General features: G+C 30.0%; 5 protein-coding genes across 5 annotated transcripts in view; 2 read left to right on the plus strand and 3 right to left on the minus strand.

Annotated features, from left to right (window-relative positions):
• wgn (Tumor necrosis factor receptor superfamily member wengen) overlaps positions 1-1,647 on the minus strand; it is a 240,361-nt gene extending 238,714 nt beyond the window's left edge. Inside the window, exon 1 of the mRNA XM_076417813.1 lies at positions 1,474-1,647. The gene's annotated coding sequence lies outside the window, so the exon portion shown is untranslated. The remainder of the gene's footprint in view (positions 1-1,473) is intronic.
• A 1,292-nt stretch (positions 1,648-2,939) lies between these two features.
• On the plus strand, positions 2,940-4,951 carry Nup50 (nuclear pore complex protein Nup50). The gene is made up of 5 exons (XM_076418375.1): positions 2,940-3,342; positions 3,428-4,139; positions 4,231-4,359; positions 4,416-4,609; positions 4,667-4,951. The coding sequence occupies exons 1-5, from the start codon at positions 3,190-3,192 to the stop codon at positions 4,880-4,882; spliced, it is 1,404 nt and encodes a 467-aa protein (XP_076274490.1). The 5' UTR covers positions 2,940-3,189; the 3' UTR covers positions 4,883-4,951.
• A 5,778-nt stretch (positions 4,952-10,729) lies between these two features.
• mip130 (Myb-interacting protein 130) lies at positions 10,730-14,142 on the minus strand. The gene is made up of 9 exons (XM_076417939.1): positions 14,015-14,142; positions 13,423-13,705; positions 13,121-13,360; positions 12,775-13,062; positions 12,445-12,719; positions 12,121-12,395; positions 11,930-12,062; positions 11,759-11,875; positions 10,730-11,589 (listed from the first exon to the last, which is right to left on the minus strand). The coding sequence occupies exons 2-9, from the start codon at positions 13,689-13,691 to the stop codon at positions 11,441-11,443; spliced, it is 1,746 nt and encodes a 581-aa protein (XP_076274054.1). The 5' UTR covers positions 13,692-13,705; positions 14,015-14,142; the 3' UTR covers positions 10,730-11,440.
• A 747-nt stretch (positions 14,143-14,889) lies between these two features.
• rtv (QVR superfamily protein rtv) lies at positions 14,890-16,246 on the plus strand. The gene is made up of 3 exons (XM_076417941.1): positions 14,890-15,054; positions 15,294-15,467; positions 15,588-16,246. Exons 1-3 carry the CDS (start codon positions 14,988-14,990, stop codon positions 15,785-15,787), a joined length of 441 nt encoding a protein of 146 aa, XP_076274056.1. The 5' UTR covers positions 14,890-14,987; the 3' UTR covers positions 15,788-16,246.
• Positions 16,247-17,017: 771 nt separating this feature from the next.
• The window catches only part of LOC143204980 (uncharacterized), a 53,801-nt gene continuing 46,177 nt past the window's right edge, over positions 17,018-24,641 (minus strand). The window contains exons 2-4 of the mRNA XM_076417940.1: positions 17,577-17,736; positions 17,382-17,513; positions 17,018-17,325 (exon numbers count right to left, since the gene is read on the minus strand). Of these exons, the coding sequence (XP_076274055.1) occupies positions 17,099-17,325; positions 17,382-17,513; positions 17,577-17,736 (519 nt within the window). The 3' untranslated portion in view covers positions 17,018-17,098. The remainder of the gene's footprint in view (positions 17,326-17,381; positions 17,514-17,576; positions 17,737-24,641) is intronic.

Consider the following 24,641-nt stretch of genomic DNA (forward strand, 5'->3'; position numbering starts at 1 on the left):
TACATAATTATTAATTAAATGGATTAGGCCTCCAAGAGATACCACAACATAAAAAATGTAACTAGAACTCCAATTCATAGGTGATATGGAAAAGAGTTCAATATAAAAATAATAAAACACAACCCTAACCTACAAACTATTATAACTGTATAAATAATTGTGGTTTTAAGTCCTTGGATAATATATGCCTTTGATGACCTATAATGTTAAAATAAATTATATTAACTAACTAATATTCAGAGTTGATAAGGCAACGTTGCGACGTTTTGAAGTCATTAATTCAGATGACGTGAGTTCACTGTATTATTGAACGGACTATAGTAACATTTAACTTCAAACTCCTTTCCCATTCGCTCTATTTACCAAACATCGGTTGTCTGGACTAGCACTTGTTCCGATTGATAATAAATTGTTTGTTGAGAAGCACATCAATACAAAATTTTTAAAAAGTTCAATAGACTATATTTTTCAAAAAAATGTATACAATGTTTACAACAATGCCTTGAAATTAATTGAGAAACCTCAAGACTTGTTGATAGCCGTATAATGCAATTAAATAAAATTATAACTTATATATGAATTATTTATATACATATATATTTATACACGGGGTAGTGTCTTGGGACCACTCCTGCATCTGCTCTATACTGCTAATATCAACAACAAAAGAAACAGTACTTGGAATATTTGCCGACGACACTGTTATCATGGCAAAAGATATATCTCTGCCTAAGGCTGTAGAAAAGGTACATGTACCAGTCAGCAAAATTTATAAATGGACTAAAAACTAAAAAATTCAACATAATAACTCCAAATTTGTCCATGTTTATTTTGCGTTACGGTGAAATGACGTAAACCTAATTGACGGTTACTCGGTTCCTCAAGCAGAATCAGCTAAATATCTCGGCATACATCTCGATGGTAGGTTAAATTGGAAACATAATTCTAGACAAAAAGCAGAGCAGATAAGACTCCAAGTGAAGTAACTGTACTGGTTGGTCGGAAGATACTTTGAACTTGACCTAAAATCAAATAAATTGGTTTATCATAAAGCCAATTTGGACATGTGGGCTGCAAATATGGGGTTTCACAAAAACATCAAACCAACTAGTAATACAACGCACTCAGAACAAAATCGTACAGTTAATTACCAATATTTATCGATATGTAACCAACGAAGACCGCGAGGACCTCGAAACCAAATGGATAATCATTAGTTAAGATGTAATTAATAATTATATATATATATATATATATATATATATATATATATATATATATATATATATAATTATTATTAAACAATATGCCTGTAGAGCCTACAAAATCCAGTAACTGAGAAACTGGCTTATTTTCAACGGCTTACAATGCGTCATATTATAAATTAATAATGACAGATAAAAATTATCGTTCAAATATGTTTCCGAAAAAATTAGGACAGTGTCAATGATGGTGAAGAGGGAGGCTCGTTACCTTGCTCTTTGTTTGTAAACATATCTCGAGGCAACACTTCGTGAGCCTTCTATTGTTTACGATGTCGTTACGGCAAAACCGCAGAATTACGCCAGGATCCGTTGAAGAAAATCACACAGAACACCGTCATCGACTCGGATCGTCTACTATTCGAACGTTTTTAGAAACAATACTAACGTTTTGCCGCTTATGAAGACTCAATACTGCTACTTCCGTTTCTGACCTTAAGTATTTTAATTAAGTATTCAATTCCTACCGGCTTTGAATGCTAATGCCCGACTTCACACTACAAGTGGAAGTTACAATATAACGTGAAAATACAGCACGTTTATTGAAAGAAAAATCACATTACTGACCATGCTCTATTGTTTTCTTCGAATTTAATTTTAAGTTTCGCAATAGTTTTAATAATAGATACCACTGTTTTAAATAGCTGCATCACGTCTTCATAATAATTACTTATTTTAATATTATTTACATTAGTCTAAATTTATAATAATAATCTTGAAACTGTATTTAAAAATAGATAAGTTTTACCACACGTAACATTAATAAATGTTCTAAATATTGGCAGTTATCCTCTGATAAACATACAAAATTTATAACTAAGACAAATCATTATGAAACAAACAAATCTTCAATTATTTTTTCTTATACAAATGAGAGATATTATTTAAGTTAAAGATGTATAAACAAGTTTATAATTTATATAATATAATACTATAATTTATAATTATATATAAAGCAACAACATTAAACATACCTTGAATCATAAAACCAAAAATAGGACATAGTTATGGAAAGTAGTATTAAAACATCACTTTTATTGACACAACTGAGTTTGAAATAAAAATGAGTGATGAAATATCAAAAATATACATATAAATTAATATAAAACGGGTTGTGATACATTATATTTAAACATACATTTTAAATTGCCATTAATTTGCAATCAACATTTAATTGAAAGCTGTACATAATGTTTATGTGTTACTATTTCATCTCTTTTTGGTTTAACTCATTGACAAACCCAGGCAGGTGTTTAATATTAGTATTTTAGGCGCTCTGCAACTTTAAATGACAGTGAATCTGAAATTATTCTTAGACCTATTTACAGATATATGCATCATTCATGAAGCCAGACAGTATGGCTTTCGAATCTCATACCGTAACGTTGAATTGCAAGCATGTTCTAAATATATTTCTAGTTAAATCTGCTGGAAATAACAGCAAACAGTAAATAATATATAATAACCATTATATAAACACAAAACAGTTTATAGTAAATATTTCTAATTATATACAATACATATATATTAAGTACTATTTTATTACATGTAATATATTTAACTTTAGTTTTCCATATGTCATAGTTATATGACCAACAATATTCCTCTTCTTTACTTTCCATTACTGTCTAATATTTTATTGGCACCTAGGAAGTAAAAGAAGATTTTGACGTAACTATTATAACTTTAGTTTTTGGCGGAATGTATATCATTTAGATATTTATTACAAAAATTATATACTTTTAGCATATATACCTAAACAATTTAATATTTCTACTAGTTTATAACCCTCGGAATTCCGTTTGGAAAAATTCGTTGATCATTCGAAAAAAATTGAAATATAAAAACTGCCTTAACCTAGAAAGGTGATCAACCCTTATACCGGTCAAAAGGCATTTGTTTATACATTTAATACAAATCAAGATACATGGCGGGAAAGAGAAGTGCAACTAGTGAATTAAATCATGATAATTGGGATCAAGAGGAGGATGTAGAAGTCCAGGGAACATTCCAAAAAGCATCAAATGAAACTTTAAAAAGTAGAGTAATTAAAACAGCAAAAAGGAGGAATCCAATTCGTGTTAGTAACATTATTTATGTTTGTACTAGAAAGCATATTTTCAGGTATACAGAATAAGTAATTAGTAGAATATTTTTATTTGTAGTCTGAAGAAGGCAGTGAGAAAAAAAGTGCATTTGCAAGTTTTACTGGTTTTGGAACTAAAGCTAGTACTGATTTTTCATTCTTATCGAATACATCAAAGTCAGATAGTACTCCAAAAACTAATGGCATTGACAATAATGTTTCTAAAATAAACTCTATTTTTAATTTCAATCCAAAAACAAGTCCAAGTATCTTTGGTGCTCCAGTAACAACTTCCACTACATGTACAAACATTTTTGAATCCAACAATGTTGCAAGTAACTCAATAGTTCCTAGTACATCAAGTGTTACAAATAAATCCGAAAAATACTGCTCTAAGTTGAAAGGTTTAAATGAAAGTGTTTCTAAGTGGATATCCAAGAAAGTAGAGGAAAATCCCCTAATTAGCCTGCAGCCAATATTTAAAGACTATGAAAAGTATTTGGATGAAATTGACAAAGAAGAAGCTACTGAGACAAAGGCAGATAAAGTAGATAAATCAGAAACAAAAACCTCAATACCAACTTTTAATTTTACACCCACAACAAATAAAAACAATAAAGCTATTGCAGATAGCACAACAGAAAAGTCCACTAAAGTAACAGAAATAACTAGTACTACAACTACATCCTCATTTGGAATAACATCAACAATTTCTACATCTACAAAACCAACCTTTAGTTTTGGTTCAGCAAATAATGCTTCAGAAGTATCCAAATCATTTTCATCACTAAGTAAGTAATTACATTTCACATTATATTATATTATCAAATATGAACTATAATTATAGTTTGAAACATGAGGGTTATGTAAAATAAATTTTAGATTCATCTTCATCTACTCCTACATATTCATTTACATTTGGTAGTAATACTACTCAAGCACCAAGTAAATTAACATCACCAATGTCTACTGGCTTCACTTTTGGTAAAATAACCACCGCAGAAGAAAAAGGTTTGAATACAAAGTATTTCACTATCATGGTAATATATTTAATATTTTAATTATAGACAAACCTAAGGCAGATGGTGAAGAGGGTAATGATGAAGATGAGCCTCCAAAAGTAGAATTTCAACCAGTTGTTGAAAAAGATCATATATATACAGTTAAATGTAAAGTATTTGTTAAAAATGGGGATAATTTTGGAGACCGAGGTGTTGGAAATTTGTATTTAAAAAAGATTGACAATAGTGAAAAAATTCAGGTACAGATATATACCGTAGATTCATGTAAACACCAATTTATCTAATAATTATTTTAGCTAATTGTTCGAGCTAACACATCTTTAGGAAATTTATTGCTGAACTTTATTCTTTCTGAAAGTGTTCCAACAAAAAGAATGGGTAAAAAAGATGTAATGTTGGTTACTATTCCCACTCCAGATGCACAACCACCACCAGTACCATTACTAATTAGAGTTAAGTCAGCTGAAGACGCAGATAAATTGCTAGAAGTGCTAGAGAAGCACAAAAAATAATCAATTGCACTTTTTTATTGTGTTGATAATTGTCTATTTTATTTTTTGCTCAATAAACATTTGTTCTTATCTTTCAAATGTTATTATTTACCAATTCCCCTTCCACTGCAGAATATCATGTGCTATTGATTAAAATTAATAGTTATCTCTAAATATAACATTATAACATAACATGTACATTGTAAAAAAGTAACCATAAAAATGCATATTATCAATGTTTAATAATAAATGGTTTAATCATTGACTGTTTTAATAATGTATATATTTGGATTTGAATTTTTTATCACAATAATGGAATGTCTATATTTATGCTGATTATAAGATAATTATACTTTTAATCAGTCGACAATAATTCAATATATTTGATAATTGACTAAATAAAAAAAAAACATTTGATTGTCTTTTACATGAGTTTTCGTTAGTTTAGTTATCAAATATATTATGAAGTATTTCATGTCTATTAATATCGTTATTTTTATATAAGTTTAATAACATTAGATAAATAAACACAAATGTGATAAATCAATATTTAACTTTAAAGTGATGATTAGAAAATAAATGTTTTTCTTGTAGCCTTAATTAAAACTTACATGCTTCTGACGATGCTTTGCAGAAAATCTCTTATGGTTTTTTACAGAATTATATCAATGGCTATACCGTGATTATTAAAATAAATTGAATTGGGACCTAAATTCTAAGCGTAAATAGGACAAAATTTCACGTCATTCCCCAGTGGCACGGCTGATAGCTACAGGTATAATTCAAACCAATATAGCAGAATGTTCACCTATACTTTTGTGGATTTATTATATTCGCCTCAATAAGATTAACCACATCATTTTCTGTAGTATACATAACAGACTGTAAAAGAGCTAGATAACTTCTGTAGACTGTTATGTTCATCAGGCTGTTTCATAATAGTATTCGCTTGTCATCAGAGAAAAGAACTTTGCTTTAATCACGTTTATCATTAGCAACTAGGTCTCGCGCAAATTGTAACCGAGTAATTTTATAACAGCCTTCTTTTAACTGTTTTTAACTAATACATGCTTGTCATTCATTAAACAATTCAAATTTACATGTCAATACGTGAATTCGATTTTGTAACGAGTGAGCAGTGATGATAAGATGCAAATAATTTTTAATACTCAGATATTCGTTTAATATATTTTAAACATATTGTAAATAGATTTCAAAATAAAAATTACACATATACTGGTAAAAAACATGAAAGATATATGTGTCCGGTAATCATATAGATAAGATAAAATATGATCTAATCACGAGATAATTAAAGTTAACACTTTAATTTATACTAGGGTGTTTATTAAGTTCGCAAAATGGAAATGATAAGCAGATATATAGTTATAAATATGACTTTTTTTATTTGATTGTATAATTTCCCTGGACTTACAATACATTTATTTTTATTATACATTATTTTCTGTAGTGACTTTCCAGGAGTCCTTCGAAGTACGGCTCCTCTTGCTGCTTGTTTTAAAGAGAATCCTCAACAAGAAAATAATTTTTTGAGATGTAAGAATCATCGGAAATCTCATGGAGTTAAACCTAACAAATAAGTTAGACGTTAAAACAATTCGCCTTTAAATCGTTTCTTAAACTGTCTGAGCCGGTGCATTCTCTTTATCAAGTTAGGAGGTTTCTCTTTCTTTTAAATCAGGTATTTTTTTCCACAAAATGTTCCATGCAGGTGACCCATACAGTCAATATAATAATTTGAGTTTATTGTTTTACCCACTTGGGTATTGGGTATTTATCATGAATGTACATTTCTGATTAATTTTTAGATAGAAGTCTCCCTAGAGATAGAACTACATCGTCAAATAAACATAGTATTTGGGAACTAATTTAAAAGTTGTTACACATAAATTAATATACGATCTGAAAGGCCAGTTTTAATATAAAATTAAATACAAAAATTACAATCAAACCTATCTTGTTCCATGAATGTAACAATACCAGTTATGTACGCAGCTTTTTAAAAACCAAAATTCTACTAAAAGAATTACTAATTGTACATCCCGAGCTTCCTCTACATCTCACTTAGTTGATTGATTATTTTCCAAACCATGTCCTGTATTTTCGCCCGAAAAATTGATCCTGTTTTTAAATGGACTCCAAGATGTATACGACCATTTGCAAACAGACCATTGTATTTGGAAACTGTTGTTCTTGTAGAAGCCGATTTGCCTGTTGTTCAGTTTTTTCCATTTTGCGCTGATACATATCGACTTTAAATGGATTGTATAAAAGAAGACAAATCAAAATAAGTTCATTTAAGTTCTTATAAAAACTGAAATATCTAAATGACTTTCATTTTTTTGGTTGTATTATCTATCAGTAAACAATGTGTCACGAACTTTTGATGTTTGATGCAAATAGAGTCAGCAATAATCTGCTCACAATTTAACATTAATTAATTATTAAATTACAAAGGATAAGGAGGGAAATAAAACAAGATCGATTTTATATCAATGCATCACATTAATATTGTGTATATTGTTTCTTTTATTAATTTTTCAAAAACAACACAGATTTACAAAATAGGTTTGTACAATAAAGTAAATATACAATGAAAAAAAACACATTCAATAATAAACATATTCATATGAAAATATGATCAATTTAAGTATCTAAAAATTAACCTTTAATTAAACAGTATTATTAAAAAAAATTAAAGAGTAAGTTCAAACTTTCTGTCTAATATGATCTTCAAGATTTAAATTACCTGTTTAATGGAAGTCCATAAAACACAATAATCTAGCGTACAAAATGCTATATAGCAAATTTGTTATATATATATATATATATATATATATATATATATATATATATATATATATATATATATATATACATATATATATATATATATATATATATATATATATATAATTAATGATTGATTGTATCTATCAAGGAAACATGATACTAGATGTATCATGTGTAATAACAAATGATATTTAAGGTAATCTGCAAATAGAGTCAGCAATAATCTGCTCACAATTTAACATTAATTAAATATTAAATTACAAAGGATAAGGAGGGAAATAAAACAAGATCGATTTTATATCAATGCATCACATTAATATTGTGTATATTGTTTCCTTTATTAATTTTTCAAAAACAACACAGATTTACAAAATAGGTTTGTACAATAAAGTAAATATACAATGAAAAAAAACACATTCAATAATAAACATATTCATATGAAAATATGATCAATTTAAGTATCTAAAAATTAACCTTTAATTAAACAGTATTATTAAAAAAAATTAAAGAGTAGGTTCAAACTTTCTGTCTAATATGATCTTCAAGATTTAAATTACCTGTTTAATGGAAGTCCATAAAACACAATGATCTAGCGTACAAAATGCTATATAGCAAATTTGTTATATATATATATATATATATATATATATATATATATATATATATATATATATATATGTATATATATATATATATATATACATATATATATATATATATATATATATATATATATATATATATATATATATATATATATATATATATAATTAATGTTTGATTGTATCTATCAAGGAAACATGATACTAGATGTATCATGTGTAATAACAAATGATATTTAAGGTAATCTGCAAATAGAGTCAGCAATAATCTGCTCACAATTTAACATTAATTAAATATTAAATTACAAAGGATAAGGAGGGAAATAAAACAAGATCGATTTTATATCAATGCATCACATTAATATTGTGTATATTGTTTCTTTTATTAATTTTTCAAAAACAACACAGATTTACAAAATAGGTTTGTACAATAAAGTAAATATACAATGAAAAAAAACACATTCAATAATAAACATATTCATATGAAAATATGATCAATTTAAGTATCTAAAAATTAACCTTTAATTAAACAGTATTATTAAAAAAAATTAAAGAGTAAGTTCAAACTTTCTGTCTAATATGATCTTCAAGATTTAAATTACCTGTTTAATGGAAGTCCATAAAACACAATGATCTAGCGTACAAAATGCTATATAGCAAATTTGTTATATATATATATATATATATATATATATATATATATATATATATATATATATATAAATATATATATATATATAAATATATATATATATATATATATATATATATATATATATATATATATATATATATATATATATATTTATATATATATATATATATATACATATATATATATATATATTTATTTATATATATATACATATATATATAAATATATATATAATAATAATTAATGATATAATGATTGATTGTATCTATCAAGGAAACATGATACTAGATGTATCATGTGTAATAACAAATAATATTTAAGGTAATCTCCAAATAGAGTCAGCAATGATCTGCTCAAAATTTAACATTAATTAATCATTAAATTACAAAGGATAAGGAGGGAAATAAAACAAGATCAATTTTATATCAATGCATCACATTAATATTGTGTATATTGTTTCTTTTATTAATTTTTCAAAAACAACACAGATTTACAAAATAGGTTTGTACAATAAAGTAAATATACAATGAAAAAAACACTTTAAAATAATTCCATGAATAAAAATTCTATAAATAAATACTTTTTTCATAAACTAGCCTACCTAAAGTTATACACAATGAGCATAAAAATGGAAATAATAAATAGTGTTTTTCTCTTGTTCTCAGTAAAATTAAATAAAATATATTCATGTGAAAATATGATCAACTTAAGTTTCTAAAAATTAACCTTTAATTAAACAGTATTATTAAAAAAAATTAAAGAGTAAGTTCAAACTTTCTGTCTAATATGATCTTCAAGATTTAACTTACCTGTTTAATGGAAGTCCATAAAACACAATGATCTAGCGTACAAAACGCTATATAGCAAATTTGTTATATATATATATATATATATATATATATATATATATATATATATATATATATATATAACATTAATGATATAATGATTGATTGTATCTATCAAGGAAACATGATACTAGATGTATCATGTGTAATAACAAAGGAAATAAAATAATATAGGGAAATAAAACAAGATCAATTTTATATCAATGCATCACATTAATATTGTGTATATTGTTTCTTTTATTAATTTTTCAAAAACAACACAGATTTACAAAATAGGTTTGTACAATAAAGTAAATAAACAATGAAAAAAACACTTTAAAATAATTCCATGAATAAAAATTCTATAAATAAATATTTTTTTCATAAACTAGCCTAAATTTGTATAGTCGCGCAATAATAAAGTTTTACACAATGAGCATAAAAATGGAAATAATAAATAGTGTTTTTCTCCTTTTCTCAGTAAAATTGATTTAGGCTACGAACATAATTCAATATTCAATAATAAACATATTCATGTGAAAATATGATCAATTTAAGTATCTAAAAATTAACCTTTAGTTAAACAGTATTATTAAAAAAATTAAAGAGTTAGTTCAAACTTTGTGTCTAATATGATCTTCAAGATTTAAATTACCTGTTTAATGGAAGTCCATAAAACACAATGATCTAGCGTACAAAATGCTATATAGCAAATTTGTTATATATATATATATATATATATATATATATATATATATATATATATATATATATATATATATATATATATAATTAATGATATAATGATTGATTGTATCTATCAAGGAAACATGATACTAGATGTATCATGTGTAATAACAAATGATATTTAAGGTAATCTCCAAATAGAGTCAGCAATGATCTGCTCAAAATTTAACATTAATTAATCATTAAATTACAAAGGATAAGGAGGGAAATAAAACAAGATCGATTTTATATCAATGCATCACATTAATATTGTGTATATTGTTTCTTTTATTAATTTTTCAAAAACAACACAGATTTACAAAATAGGTTTGTACAATAAAGTAAATATACAATGAAAAAAACACTTTAAAATAATTCCATGAATAAAAATTCTATAAATAAATACTTTTTTCATAAACTAGCCTAAATTTGTACAGTCGCGCAGTAATAAAGTTATACACAATGAGAATAAAAATGGAAATAATAAATAGTGTTTTTCTCCTTTTCTCAGTAAAATTGATTTAGGCTACGAACATAATTCATTTAAAATATATACAACAAAATTCAAACTTTTCAATTATTTGAATCACAATAAAATTGTATTCTATACAAACATTAGAATCTGATTAAAACTGTTATTGCACACTTTAGAAATCTAAAACTTTACAAACAATACAATAGTTTAATCCAACAGTATCCACATATACACCAACCATCATTTAAAAAATAAAATCTATGCCTTGTTATTTTTAGACTTACGTCTCCTCCGACTTTTGAAGCCGGATTGATTAAATTTAAATTGATCCGATCGAGGGAAGCATTAGAATATGACTAGTAATGATTACTCGATTTAAAAAAAATGCAACATCCGGACACGCGTGGTAATTAATACGACAGACACTCTTGAACACATCGTTAAAACAATTTGATTCATCAAATGAATCTGATTATCTCGCTAAACTTTTCCTATCGGACCGATTACTAACTTGTCCATGCTAGTTTGATTCAAACCCACTTCGATTTGCTTCATATGGACCTCAACACATGTTTGAAACACCTGTTGATTGGCTGGACTTAATTTCCTTTTAATATTCTCAACAGTACCTAAGATATGAACGAAGATAACTTTAACAAATATACCTAACTATTTCAATCTATTAATTTTCTATCTAATTCTTTTGTTTTTTAATAGGTGTTCACCAAATAAATAATTGTCTAATTACCATTCAATAACAAATAAACAAATTTACATTATCAAATAGACTTGACCTACCTTCTAAAACTTGAAGCTCATAGGCGTTGTGATCATTGTCCGCCAAACTTTTTATTTGTAGCATAAGAGCTGTGAGATCAGTAATTAAATCCAAGACACTAGGATTTTGGAACGAACCTGAAAAATTATGAAATCATTGACAAATCCTGACTGTAATAAAGAATAATGTACCCTTCTCCCCGGAATTAACAGAATTATGTTTGTTAATTATATCTGTTGCTTCCTCTCTGCATTTCTCTCTTAAGTGAGAGGGAGCCAGCATTGCAGCTACACTTGGTTCTGGTGCAATCTCATGACAGTAAACCTAAAAACAAGTAATGTGTTAACCATCATAATATTATTACATATGTTAGTTACAGTACCTGCATTTCATCCAAATAAATTTGTAAATCCATGTTCAACTTTTCTAAATCTATTAAAATACTGGCATATTTCCTTTCAAAATCTTCTGGTAACTCTTCGTTGAAAGAATTAAGTTTTTCTGCTTCAGAATTCATGTGTTTCAATTGCTTTATTCGGCTTTCTTTTGTATTTAAAATTTTAGTAACTGTTACCATTTTTTCGAGAAGTTTAACTGGATAACATCCCAGTTTTCCTTCAGTTGATGCATACATAATAGGACGGTTTATCATGGATCCTTAAAATATCTATCAGTAATTGGATAAATACAAAAAAAAAACATCAACCTGATAAAAGAGGATCCTTCTTATAATTCAATGGTTTATAAATGGGACTCTTAATGTCAGGTGAAAATGGAGACAATCCATTATTACGCGGTCTAAATTTATTTTGAATACTAGAAATGGTTATTGTTTCAGGTGGTTCATTTGAAAGTACTTCATAATCTGGTACAGAATGAGTACCTAATCCATGCCTTTCAAAGGTTATCCGATATGTGTTGTTTGATGTGTCAAAAGCATCTATACTACCAGTATAAAGGCCATCAGAAGGTTTCCTTAACCTAATAAAAATTTTAAATATTACAATAAAACAATGTGTTGAAGTGTTACCATTACCTTGCTGTTACTTTTGTGCCAATAACCAATTGCATCGGTATCTCAGCAGGTAAATCTTTAAAATTAGTAAGATCTGTTGCTTTTCTCTGTTGTAGTGCCCTAATCTTTTTTCTTTTTTTCTCCAGTTCCAAACGCTCTTCATTAAAAAAAGCCTGTGAGCATCTTCTAGGTTTTCCCATCATTCTTCTTATTTTTGTCCATTCAGTGCGTGTTAATTCTCTTGTTTTTAATTCTGGAAAGGACTCTTTTAAACAAATTTGAAAATCATTCTCTCCAGAAAATAGACATCTGCAATAATTCTTATTAAACTTCTAAAATATTCTTGATATTATTTTGTTATATTTACCTGTCGATATTACTATAAAACCACTCATAACAAACCCACTTGTGTGCTTTTGGTAATTTTAGAAGGTTCCTTAATCTCATTCCAATTTTCTGTCCAATTTTTCGGTCTGGAGAACTCATCCGTGGTTGTATGGGTATATTATTATTTACACCTTTTCTAGGACTCCTACTAGGAGTTTCACTTTTTGCTCTTGGTGTTCTTTTTGTAGGCGTTTGTTTTTGTTTTTTTGCACTTGGTACTCTAATTGAAAAACATAATCATGATATTAATAGAGCATAGGAATAAAAATTTAAAATGTATACCTATGATGAGGTGTATTCACAATATCATCATCATAAAATAATCTATTTTTCTTTCGTATCCTTGCAGGCATACCTCTAGCATTTAAAACTTGGGTTGGTGGTGTAGGAGCTGGTTTTGGAGGTGGGAGAGTACCTACTCTTTGAAGGCCCAAAGCAGCAGGGCCCAGTGTATTTGGATCATCATCATCAACCATCATTTGGTCACTATGATCATTTTCATCGTCCTCCAAAATCTCTTCCTTAACTTTAATTTGGTTTTCGTTCGTCATTGTTTAGTTGTTTACTGTGGATTTTTAAAAACGCTACATTAACCTAACATTCTTAAAATGTTTTAAAGATAAAACTGGAATTTATTTTATATTTACTTTCAGGCTTGTATTAAGTAAACCTGAAATAAGTATGATTTTAAATCGCAGTTGTTTTACATTGAAAATTGGAAACTCGCAACATAAAAATTTGAATTTGGCATAACACTATTTTCAAATTTAAATATACTCAGACCTGAAAAATGAATAGCCAACGCAACATTTAAAAAGTCACGCATTACTAAAACAACACTTAAAACACGTGAATTTCAAGCACATAAATTTACCTGTTAAATTTTAAAACACACGGATTTCAAATATAGTATTTAAAAATTTCCAAGTTTATTTAGAAATATTTAATTTGATCCGCCATATTAACGTTGCTTTGAGTGGATTATGGGTAATTCGAGACCTGCGTACTAAATTATCTTTAAACTGAATGCACAATAGAAGCGAACGCATTCAATATCCATGTCATATTATGTTAGTAAATTGAAATTAATAGACTAAATAAACATTATCAAACATTAAACAACAAAATATACAGAAATATTAAGTGGAAAAATTTTGAAAATTATCGATAGATTTGCGCAAGTCCTAAATAAACGCGGACATGGATTCAAAAGAAATGCTATATTGCTAGAAACAAATATATTAATTATGAAACTTAGAACTGGTCTATTTTATATTGTTAAGAGATGTTGTCTACTTAATATTTATATTGCAATTGTCTATTCAATACTCACCTCATAAATTAGTTTATATTTCAAATGGCCGTGCACAAATATGGCAACATAGCAATTTCAAATACATATGTTATATTTAGTAAAATAAATTGGTTTTAATCACTTTGTATAAAACACGTAATTTAAACATTATATGTTAAGTTATTTTATATAACATTTTAGGTATGTTTATTAATTTAGAGCTATATAAGTGAATTATAAAAATTAGGTTAAATAAAATTTCAAGCCATATATGTCCAGTCCACGTATAATAATTTTTGGCGGGAAATTTAAATATGAGTACTAAATTACAACATTTCAAAAGAAATTCAATTTATTCTAAATATGTGCATCATAAATTTTAGTGATAAATGACATCATCAAATATTGAGTTGTTATTCTTAGGGAGGGGTATCATACTAGGCAATGCATTCTTGAAAGTCTCCTTGCAAGGTAACTTATGTACCAGAAGTGAAAGTAAAGAACCCACAAAATATGTCGCCTTGAATAATGTAGACGAACAGCTTATTTGAAAATGTTTATTAAAGATAAATTGTTGGGTATCTTGGGCATTTGTTTAATCCTAATCAGTGTTTGTGATGGTAAGTAAATTATAATTATTTTCTAAGGATTTAGTTCATAATGGAATGCGAAACAGCAACGAAATGTCAAAAGTACCGTAAAAAGTGTTTTAACTTAACTAGCAACTAAAATAATTAGGTTTTATATTTGAGATATTTTGATTTACTGTTAAATATTATATTTTATCGAGAAAATTTAAACAATTAATAATATCCGGATATGAGTCACTATGGTGAATTCTACTTCATAACTGTTTTAGGACTCCAAAGATGTTTTGCGTGTAGATCGCGAGGTGAATTGGGAAGTTGCAAGGATCCTTTTACTGTAAATATAACCATAGTGGAAAATAAACAGGAAATTGGTGTTGAGTCTGTGCCTTGTGCTTCTGGATGGTGCGGAAAAATAGTAGAAAGTGAAAATGCATTAAAAGAAGGTAATTTATTCCCATTCATGCTATGTCGTCATCAAAAACCCAGCTTTCATGGTATAGATTGATTTGCATCACTGTTTAGAGTGCTGAGATCGCTAAGTCATTTAAATTATTATTTTTTAGAATATGGAGTAGCTACTCAAAGAATCTGCTTACAAAGAGGGCCATCAGATGGTGAAGATAGATGCGCCTATACAAAATGGAACTATCGGCGAGTTTTGATGTGTTTCTGCAAGGGAGATTTATGCAACCATAGTACACATATTAGTGTCAACTATTTCTTAATGTTTGCAATATTAGTTGGTACTCTTTTTATATTCTAGACTGAGGCATTATTATAAATTATAGAAATATATTCTATTTTCGATAAAATGTGATGTATTGAATATTAATTATATACAATAATTTTTGGTAATACTTGTTCTATCCACTTATATACACAAAACTTAATAGTTTAATGATTTATAGTACATTATTTAGACCTATGTTTAAAAATTATATTACCATAATCGTTCCTAAATCATTTATAGACATTGTTCATTTTAGCTATTAGTATTTTTTAAAAAAGTTATTCAAAAAATATAGGACTTAAAAGAAGAAAAATTAAAAATAATTTTTGTTTTTTTAGTTGTAGGCAACTCAATATACCATCAGTGGAAAATTGCAATAACATATATTAATTATATTATTATTGTGTGCAAGTAAGATTTACTCATAGGATCATACATTTTTTTATGTTTAAATTTAATTTATTAGTGCCTGTATAAATAGGATTATATCAATTGATGTTTTTTATTTTAAACTGAGGTATACTGTACATTAAAAAACTATATTTTTGCTAACGCAACAAATGTCATTTATTGAATTTATATTAATTACTCATAATCAATCATTTTCAATATTTTATAAAGAATCTCAATTAATTTTTTCAAACTACAACTATACAAAATTAAATAATTTAAACAATTTAAAACCATAATTTGAAACTTTATTTAATATTTTTATTAGTATAGTATCCTATATAACATTTATTGAGGCAACTCTCATGTTAACAATTCGTTTATAAAGACCATTTAAAAGTATAACATAACAAATATATTAGAATATCGATAATTGAAGACCCTATATACTGATTGGTGATAATTTCATAGAAATATATTAATTACATTGTGATTAGGATTAAATGTAAACTTTTTAATGATATTTAGCTATGAGAATACAATCTCTTTTAATTAAATATTTAATAGGACTGTTTATAAAAATAAAATTATGTTCTTTCATGTTTATATAACCAGGTATACACAAGAGCGTATTATGAGATAAAAAATATATTAAGGTAAAGTTCGTTAATCAAACATTGGATGTACAGATTAGGAACTATTAATGTCAAGTATTAAACTGATTTATCATAGATTTTTCCATGATGTTTAGAAATATATGAGTTAAATAATATAATTTTTTCTTCTTCTTTAACATTATGTACCATATTGTATAGCACGAAATATCTTCTTTTTAAAGATATTAATCAGAAATATAGAAATAATACAAATTAGGGCATTATATTATATTTATAGAGAAAAAATATAATAAAATACAAAATAATAAATAACTAACTTATGAAGCTAAAAAGGTGTTTATATGTTAAAAGGGTGTGCTCCATCATCCTTGAATCGATTCCATGGAGACACCAGTCGTAGAGATCCGAGTTTCATAGGAGATAATCCGTTCAATTGTCGACTTTCTTGGTTTTTCAGCAGTGATCTGACGTGAGGAACTTCGTCGAAGAATAACTCCTTCCTATATAAGAAGGAAGCTGCATTTTTGGCTTCCTGTCCTGTTAGCAAGAATGGATCAGAATAATCTAAAAAACAATCACATAATATAATTTTATTTTTGAGACAATATATAAATGTTTACCGCTCTCAAAGTGCGAGGAAGAACTGTCTGGAAATGTCTTATCGAACTCAAACGAATCCGAGTTGAAATCGTCATGATTAGAGTTCCATAAGCTGAAACCGGGGCTGATGTGAGAAAATTCTTGGGATGAACCTTAAATATATTGGTATGGTTAGTTGCCTATACTGTATGCTATTTAGTTTTAGTTAATCTTACCAAAACTATGAACGGTTGGATCGAAACTGTTGGATCTGCTTACATAATCGGTTCTTCTAGTGAACGATCTTGACGGAAAGAATGTAACCTTACGGAAGGAATACGTCGAGCATTCAGTAGAGTATAATCCAAATGAAATCAGTAAAATTGCTTTCCACACCTGTAAATATATAAAACAATGGATTATTTACTTGTATTATTTTATTCTATGTTTATATAACTCTATATTATTCTTATTTATAGCAATTCTTGGTGATTGTTATGATAAAATTTATTATATAACATAAAATACAAAAACTAAAGCTAGAAAGAGAAACCTGCTAGAATGATGTGGCCCGCAGTTGTACCGTGTACATAATAAATCTACCAACGACAACTCACTTTGAGTTTCTCAAAAAATCTTTGGATATTCTGATCAGCAAATTCTCATTTAGAAAGGCACATGGTTTCGAGGGAATCCTCGCAACTCAGTTTGAAAAGTTCCCATATAGGCAGTTCGCGGAATTGGTAACAGCTAACTCTGTTCTGATGCTGCAACATTTCCTAGCGCCATAAAAACGCTAGCATATGACCGTGATTTTTTCCAGCACAAAGTCCTAAGGAGCATAGGAATGTCACATAGGAAATCAAGAGAATCACAAGAAGGCAGGAGTAGAAACTGCATTTTCATGTTGATATCGAAGTATTGCAACTCTTGGAAAACACCAAAATAGGATAGTCTCTAAAGAAACGTTATATTAAAAGTTTAATTTAATATCGATTTTTTGTACATTTTAATGGACTAACTCATGGTATACATCATTATACAGAAATATTATGGGATCCAATTTTAATTATTATTTGACTTTGGTTCTTCAAATAGCTACCGGATATCAGAAACACATTTTACGAAGCAATCCTTTTATAAATCAGAGGCTATAAAACATACTGTACAAAATCATCATTAGACATTATGGCTAACGGCTGCAGATAAGATTCCACACTTGCTGGATTTCTACATCATTACAGATATTTTAAGCAATTATATGTACAATGAAGAAAACGTAGAACTAAACACAGACCATTCACCGATTGTGTTGACTTTAAGTGAGTACATCATGTAAACATTAAATAATTGTTATCAGGTAGCAATAGAAAAACCACTTGGATAGGTCTTGGAGTGGCAAAAGTATATAAAATCAGCTTAGGGGAATGGATACAGACTGAAGAAGAACTGGATTTTGAGATGAAAAAGTTGAAGCCAGAAATGCGAAATACCTCAGAAATCACATAGAAACTAAATTAACTACTAATTGACTAAATTAGGTCGTAGAACTCGCAATGCCAAGTCCAAGATATATACTTAATGCGTACCAATAAGGAATTAATACAATTAGGAATTAAAATATGCAAAAGTTGAGACGCGAAACCTTATAAAATTCCGATGCACTGAAAAACATTTAAAAGAAACGTTCCTCTCTTAAATCAGCAAGACAAATATGTCTATGATATGGTCATGGAAGAAGTTAACGTTGAGACTGGCGGATTTTTTTCTTATATCCTCTTCGAATTGCTAAAACATATTTAATATGACAGGCCTATACATTAGTTTTAAGGGATTTTTTTAATCTGAAGTTTTATTGTGAAAAATCGGTAAAATATATTATCCATAGTTAGCCGGTATTTTTTCCCATTTTTCAGGCAATTTACGGATTCCATCTCGAATGAATAATGTAACTTTTGGGGTTATCCATGGATTGACCCACTTTCTGATATCTTCGTAAAAGGTGAGGTGCTGCTCAGACAGGTCATGACTGATATAGTGGAACAAGTAGTAATCAGAAGGAGCAAGGTCTGGGGAATACGGCGGTTGGGGTAGCGCTTCCTACTTTAATGTTTTCAAATATGTTTTCAATGGTTTTGCAACATTGGTCGAGCGATACCATGGTAAAGAATTACATTGTGGCTTGGCTTGTATTCCGGCCATTTTCGCACAGTGCTCGGCATATTTATTTTAGTATTAACATTATGTTGCGGAATATAAACCAGCAACATCTTTGTAATGGCACCCGGCTTACGGTGAAGAAATTGATGAACGTCATCGAAGTCACAATAAAAGCGAAGACGTTTTTATTCCATGCAACCCTATTATTTTAATGACGAATGACTCAGAATGTCATTCGCCTTTAAACTGTTACAATTTTCAGTGTGGATTGTATCTGCAATGTCGATAAATAAATCGCTAGGGCAGTCGTTAAGTATTTGTGGCATCAATCTTGAATATCCATGATTTTTACGTGGCCATTTGTATCTCGCCAGTTTTTGTGTCGCGAGACTATCAAAATTATTTATTTGTACAATATTTTTATGTTAAAAATCACTACAATAAACTCTGTGTCGTTAGAATGTTTTTTTTAAGTCAAACCAAATATAGTGTCTGAAATAGTCGATAGGAAAAAGTACTCAAATACTAAACAGTCGATAGTCAATTTCAATCGATAGTTCCCAACACTAAAACTAATGTAAAGATAGATTACAGGTCCCTCGGCAACGATTAGTAACAAAATAATATATTTTAAATAAATTGCTAAAAAATCACCCAAATCTTTGCCTTCGGACACTCGGACGTCTACTTAGTTCGATCTCCAAACTTGTCCAAGGAGCAAATCTTCAAGTTTACTAAATTATTCCTGATGAACAGTTTGGGTTTAAAGCCAATTACTCTGCCGTTAACCTGGTCGTAAATTTTGCGTAATAATATCTAGAAAGTCTTTAATATTTTCAAAAGGTGGGCGTAGTCCTTTTAGGTCTAACCAAAGTCTTTGATGTCATATTTTCGATTTGGTTTACTCGAGGATCTTGTAGCCCTGATAAGATCTTTTCTCTCAGGAACTCCCATGTAAATATAAATTCTTGTCTCTCCAATCGAAAAAATATTAGTGTTCCAGTTCAGCGTTCCACAAGGTTTTTCGTGGGATTCCGCTTTATTTAATGTTTTCTTGGCGGATATAAACAGGTAGGCCATATTCGGAGGAGGTACAATGCCAAGTTAAGTTAATATTCTAGCAATTGAAAATCCACCCGAAGAATACAAGATAACGGCTTATCTTTCATTGTAAAAAATTACACCGAAACTCCGGTTTCACTGTTAGAAATTGCCAATTTGAAAGTTTCTTGGTTAGAAAAGGCAATGTATCTAGGTCTACTTTTTGACTAAAGACCAAAGACACTGGTTACAACTTATCCAGATCGGTTTACCAAAAGGTTACGGTACAGCTACCTTACGGTCTCTGTATCCGCTCATTTGCAGATCGAACGATTCTTTCAAATGATTGTTAAATATTATTCGACCCATTGTATGTTTTTTTTTGTTCTGGCCTAAAAAAGGCGGTGGAATGCATGACGCATACCTGGTCGCGGAGACTTGCCTTGGAGTAAAGAGTTGGACCGTGTTATGTGGGACTGCATCTGGGCTTACCAATACACTAAACCGAAACCGCCTCACAATTGACCCCTGTGGATCGCTACTGCTACTGCATTAAATTTGGGGATATGGCACCCGCTGATCGGGCAGCTGTTATTGGACACGAGGACCCGGCGATTCTATTGATTCGCGAACCTGAGTTAACAGACAACTGGATACTATTATATGGGGGCAAAAGTTATGACTGTAGCGACGGATGAGGTCGTTTCAGCCTGGAAAAGGGGGGAAGTTTAGCGGTGATGCGGTGCTAAGCTCCCAGCACGTCGACCACCTCGCGAACAAGCGCGTTTTCAGAAGAACTTGAGCTGAGTTGTTGGTTGTGGAATGATTGAGATATGAAGTGCTTGATTTCTAGAGTGTCAGTTTCCTTGAGGTACACCAGCATCGATTTCTTTACGACTGGAAAATGATTCCCTGATATTGACCTGGAGAGATCTGTCCGAGAGATAGGACATGATGAGAGCAGTTAGGTCTTCTGAGAGGCCTAACCGCACGCAGATTGTGAAGAGTTGAGAGCGTAGAGTATTGCCTCGGCAAGCTTCGAAATGGCGCTGAGAAGGCTGATAGGCTTGTAGTCAGATGAAGATGATTTTGCTCCTTTCTTGGGGATAACCGCTATATATGCGTCTTTCCAAGACGCCCGGAAATGTTGCAGCCTCATGATGGAGTTAATTATGTTTGTCAGTTCTGCGAGCTGCTTATGCGGGAGTTTTTTTAGCTGGTTAATTGATATTCCGTCGAAACTTGGAGATTTTTTGGTTTGAAGTTTGCCGATCATAGTCTGTAGAGACTTTGGAGACACGAAATAGTTGAGAGGAAAGGCTGGGGTTACTGGTCTTTAGATTTAGTGTTCACTGTGGGTGGGAGGCATTTCATCTGAGCTTCGTAGGTCTCTGCAAGGAGCTCGACTTTTTCTTGGTCAGTGACTGCGAAATTTCCTGTAACCGCTGACTTCAGGGGGGGATGACATTGTACATATTCACCACGAGGCATTTGGAGACACGCCAGAAGGAAGGGGGCCATCCAGTCTTCAGGTCCGCGAGAAATGAGTTCCATTTCATTGCTCGCCAAGTCGAGACGGCCATCTTTACCCCCTTGCATGCTCTGTTCACCTCCCTTTTGTCTGCAGCATCAAGGGTGAATCGAGCTAATCTGCATAAACCGTTTCTGATGGAAATTTCACGTTTAAGAGAGGCGGGAAAGTTGTTTTTCTACTGTTGGGGTTGTGATGAAATTTCGACTATTGTAATTTTCGGAATTGGATCGGATTTCAAGAGAAGAGATCGGTAATTTTTCCTGTCGGTCTTTTTTCTGAATCTTGTGAGTGGTGGAACAGTTTCTGAATTTTACATGGACCGGACGATGATCAGAGTCTACCCATTGTATGGTATATGGGTCTAATCTATAAGATGAGAAAATTGCTATAGCTGAACTATTATCAACTACTGGAGCCATATCTTTTCAAAAGAAAATTTAGAGTCTCGTATGAAGGGGTATTTTCAAAATTTTAACCTATTTTGGCTGGAGTTCACCAGGGTAGTGTCCTGGGATCACTTTTGTATTTGCTCTATACTATTGAAAAACAGTACTTAGAAGATTCGTTGACGATATAGTTATTACGGAATAAGATATACTCGTATATCTACCTAAGGGTGTATAAAAAGTATAAGTGGCAGTCAACAAGATATACAGATAGACTAGAGACTGGAAAATACAGTTAAATAGCGCCAAATCTGTCTGTCTGTTAATTTTGCGCTGCGGCAAAATGATAAAAAATGGCATCAGCTAAATAACTCAGCAGCCACCTTGATGGTAGGTTAAATTGGAAGCATCATGTTACCCAAAAAGCAGAGCAGATCGGACTCAAAATCAAGCAAGTGTACTGGTTAACAGATACTCCTAACTTGACCTAAAATCAAAGGGGTTGTTTTATCATTCAATGATAAAGCTTATTTGGACTTATGGGGTACAAATATGGGGAAGCACTAAAACATCAAATCAACAATGCTGCCAAAACAATGTTCTCGATTAATTGTTAAAGCTTATGGTTACGTAACCAATGAAAGCTTGCACGATAACCTCAAAAACAAATGAGTTTACGAATTTTTTCAAGATTTCGCTTTAAAACATGAAATTAACTTACTAACAAGTCAAGTGAAAAGTCCCCGACCTACTATAGTAAAACACATTTTTTTGGCAAAATTAGTTTTTTTATTCAACATAACTCCCTTCAAGTGTGATACACTGATTATAGCGACCCTCCAACTTTTCTAAACCATTTTTGTAGTACGATTTGTCTTTTGCTTGAAGATAGGCCTCAGTTTCGGCGATCACCATTTCATTCGACGAAAATTTCTTACCAGCGAGCTTTCTTTTGAGATATGAGAACAAAAAATAGTCGCTGGTGGCCAGATCTGGAGAACACAGTGGATGAGGACGTAATTCATGGATATTCACTGACTTGTGACACGGTGCATTGTCTTGGTAAAACAGCATATTTTTTTCTTCAAATGCTGCCGTTTTTCGGCGATTTCGGCGCCCTTCACACGGTCCAATAAGATCTGTAATAGTCGCTGTTGATGGTCCTGCCTTTTTCAAGGTAGCCAATGAAATTTATACCATGTTGATCCCAAAATACAGACGCCATAACCTTGCCAGCCGACTGTTGCGTTTTCCCACGCTTTGGAGCGGGTTCATCGTGTGCAGTCCACTCGGTTGACGATCGATTGGACTTCGGAGTAAAATGATGGAACCATGTTTCATCCATTGTCACCTATCGACCCAAAAACTTGGGTTTATTACGTCTGATAATCTTCAAACATTGCTCCGAATCGTCAACTCGTCGTTATTTTTGGTCAAAAATGAGCTCGGGCGGCACCCACATTGCACACAGCTTTCTATTTTTTCGTACTATTTCCCTTCAAACCGTATTTTTTCCCATCAAAAAGTAATATTTTATCAACACGCGAAATTCCTTTTTATCCATGTTTCTCACAAGAGCAAAAGTTGCTTCACTCAAAATGATATAATTCACAAACTAATGATCCGACAGCTGTCAAATTTATACACGATCTTTTGAGGATTAGGACTAACTAAAAGACATATGGATTTAATTCTAGTAGCACCATATATGGTCAGGCCGGGGACTTTTAAATTGACCTTTTAGATCACATTAAAGGAATACAGCTACCGGACGATGCGCAAGATTGAAGCCAACCAATAATGTTTATAACATTAGTTGAAGTAGTTTAATTTAAGTTTAATTTGGGAAATATATACTGATGTGTATTGATGCAAATACAATGGAGCAGTATTAATAAATTAATTTATAAAATAAGACTGCACTAAGCATATCTAAAGTAATGTAATTAATTTAAACAAATCTACCTCTTGTTTTATGCTATAAAATATTTTTTCAAAAATACTATATATATCTGCCTTAGACTGTATTAGAAATGAAATCATTCGTTTGACGCATCAACCAGTATATTGTTGAGGAATTAATTCAGAGACGCAGATGGACGTTTGGACATGTTTGTCGAGTGAATGGTGAACTAATTCCGCACTTCGGCGAAGCTACTTTTGTGGCGAAATCGACCTTT

The sequence above is a fragment of the Rhynchophorus ferrugineus genome, unplaced genomic scaffold (assembly GCF_030347505.1).
Source record: "Rhynchophorus ferrugineus isolate W39M unplaced genomic scaffold, kcgeb_rfMv2 rfM11, whole genome shotgun sequence".
Taxonomy (NCBI): Eukaryota; Metazoa; Arthropoda; class Insecta; order Coleoptera; family Curculionidae; genus Rhynchophorus; species Rhynchophorus ferrugineus.

What these genes read in the sequence shown, in the direction of transcription:
- Nup50 (XM_076418375.1), top strand. Translation starts at nt 3,190, where the DNA reads ATGGCGGGAAAGAGAAGTGCAACTAGTGAATTAAATCATGATAATTGG. An exon ending in CAAATCATTTTCATCACTAA is followed by an intron (nt 4,140 to 4,230) that starts GTAAGTAATTAC and finishes AATAAATTTTAG; the next exon opens with ATTCATCTTCATCTACTCCT. An exon ending in AACCACCGCAGAAGAAAAAG is followed by an intron (nt 4,360 to 4,415) that starts GTTTGAATACAA and finishes TTTTAATTATAG; the next exon opens with ACAAACCTAAGGCAGATGGT.
- mip130 (XM_076417939.1), bottom strand. Translation starts at nt 13,691, where the DNA reads ATGACGAACGAAAACCAAATTAAAGTTAAGGAAGAGATTTTGGAGGAC. An exon ending in GAAGGATCCTCTTTTATCAG is followed by an intron (nt 12,396 to 12,444) that starts GTTGATGTTTTT and finishes AGATATTTTAAG; the next exon opens with GATCCATGATAAACCGTCCT. An exon ending in TTTATTTGGATGAAATGCAG is followed by an intron (nt 12,063 to 12,120) that starts GTACTGTAACTA and finishes ACTTGTTTTTAG; the next exon opens with GTTTACTGTCATGAGATTGC.
- rtv (XM_076417941.1), top strand. Translation starts at nt 14,988, where the DNA reads ATGTTTATTAAAGATAAATTGTTGGGTATCTTGGGCATTTGTTTAATC. An exon ending in CCTAATCAGTGTTTGTGATG is followed by an intron (nt 15,055 to 15,293) that starts GTAAGTAAATTA and finishes TAACTGTTTTAG; the next exon opens with GACTCCAAAGATGTTTTGCG. An exon ending in TGAAAATGCATTAAAAGAAG is followed by an intron (nt 15,468 to 15,587) that starts GTAATTTATTCC and finishes ATTATTTTTTAG; the next exon opens with AATATGGAGTAGCTACTCAA.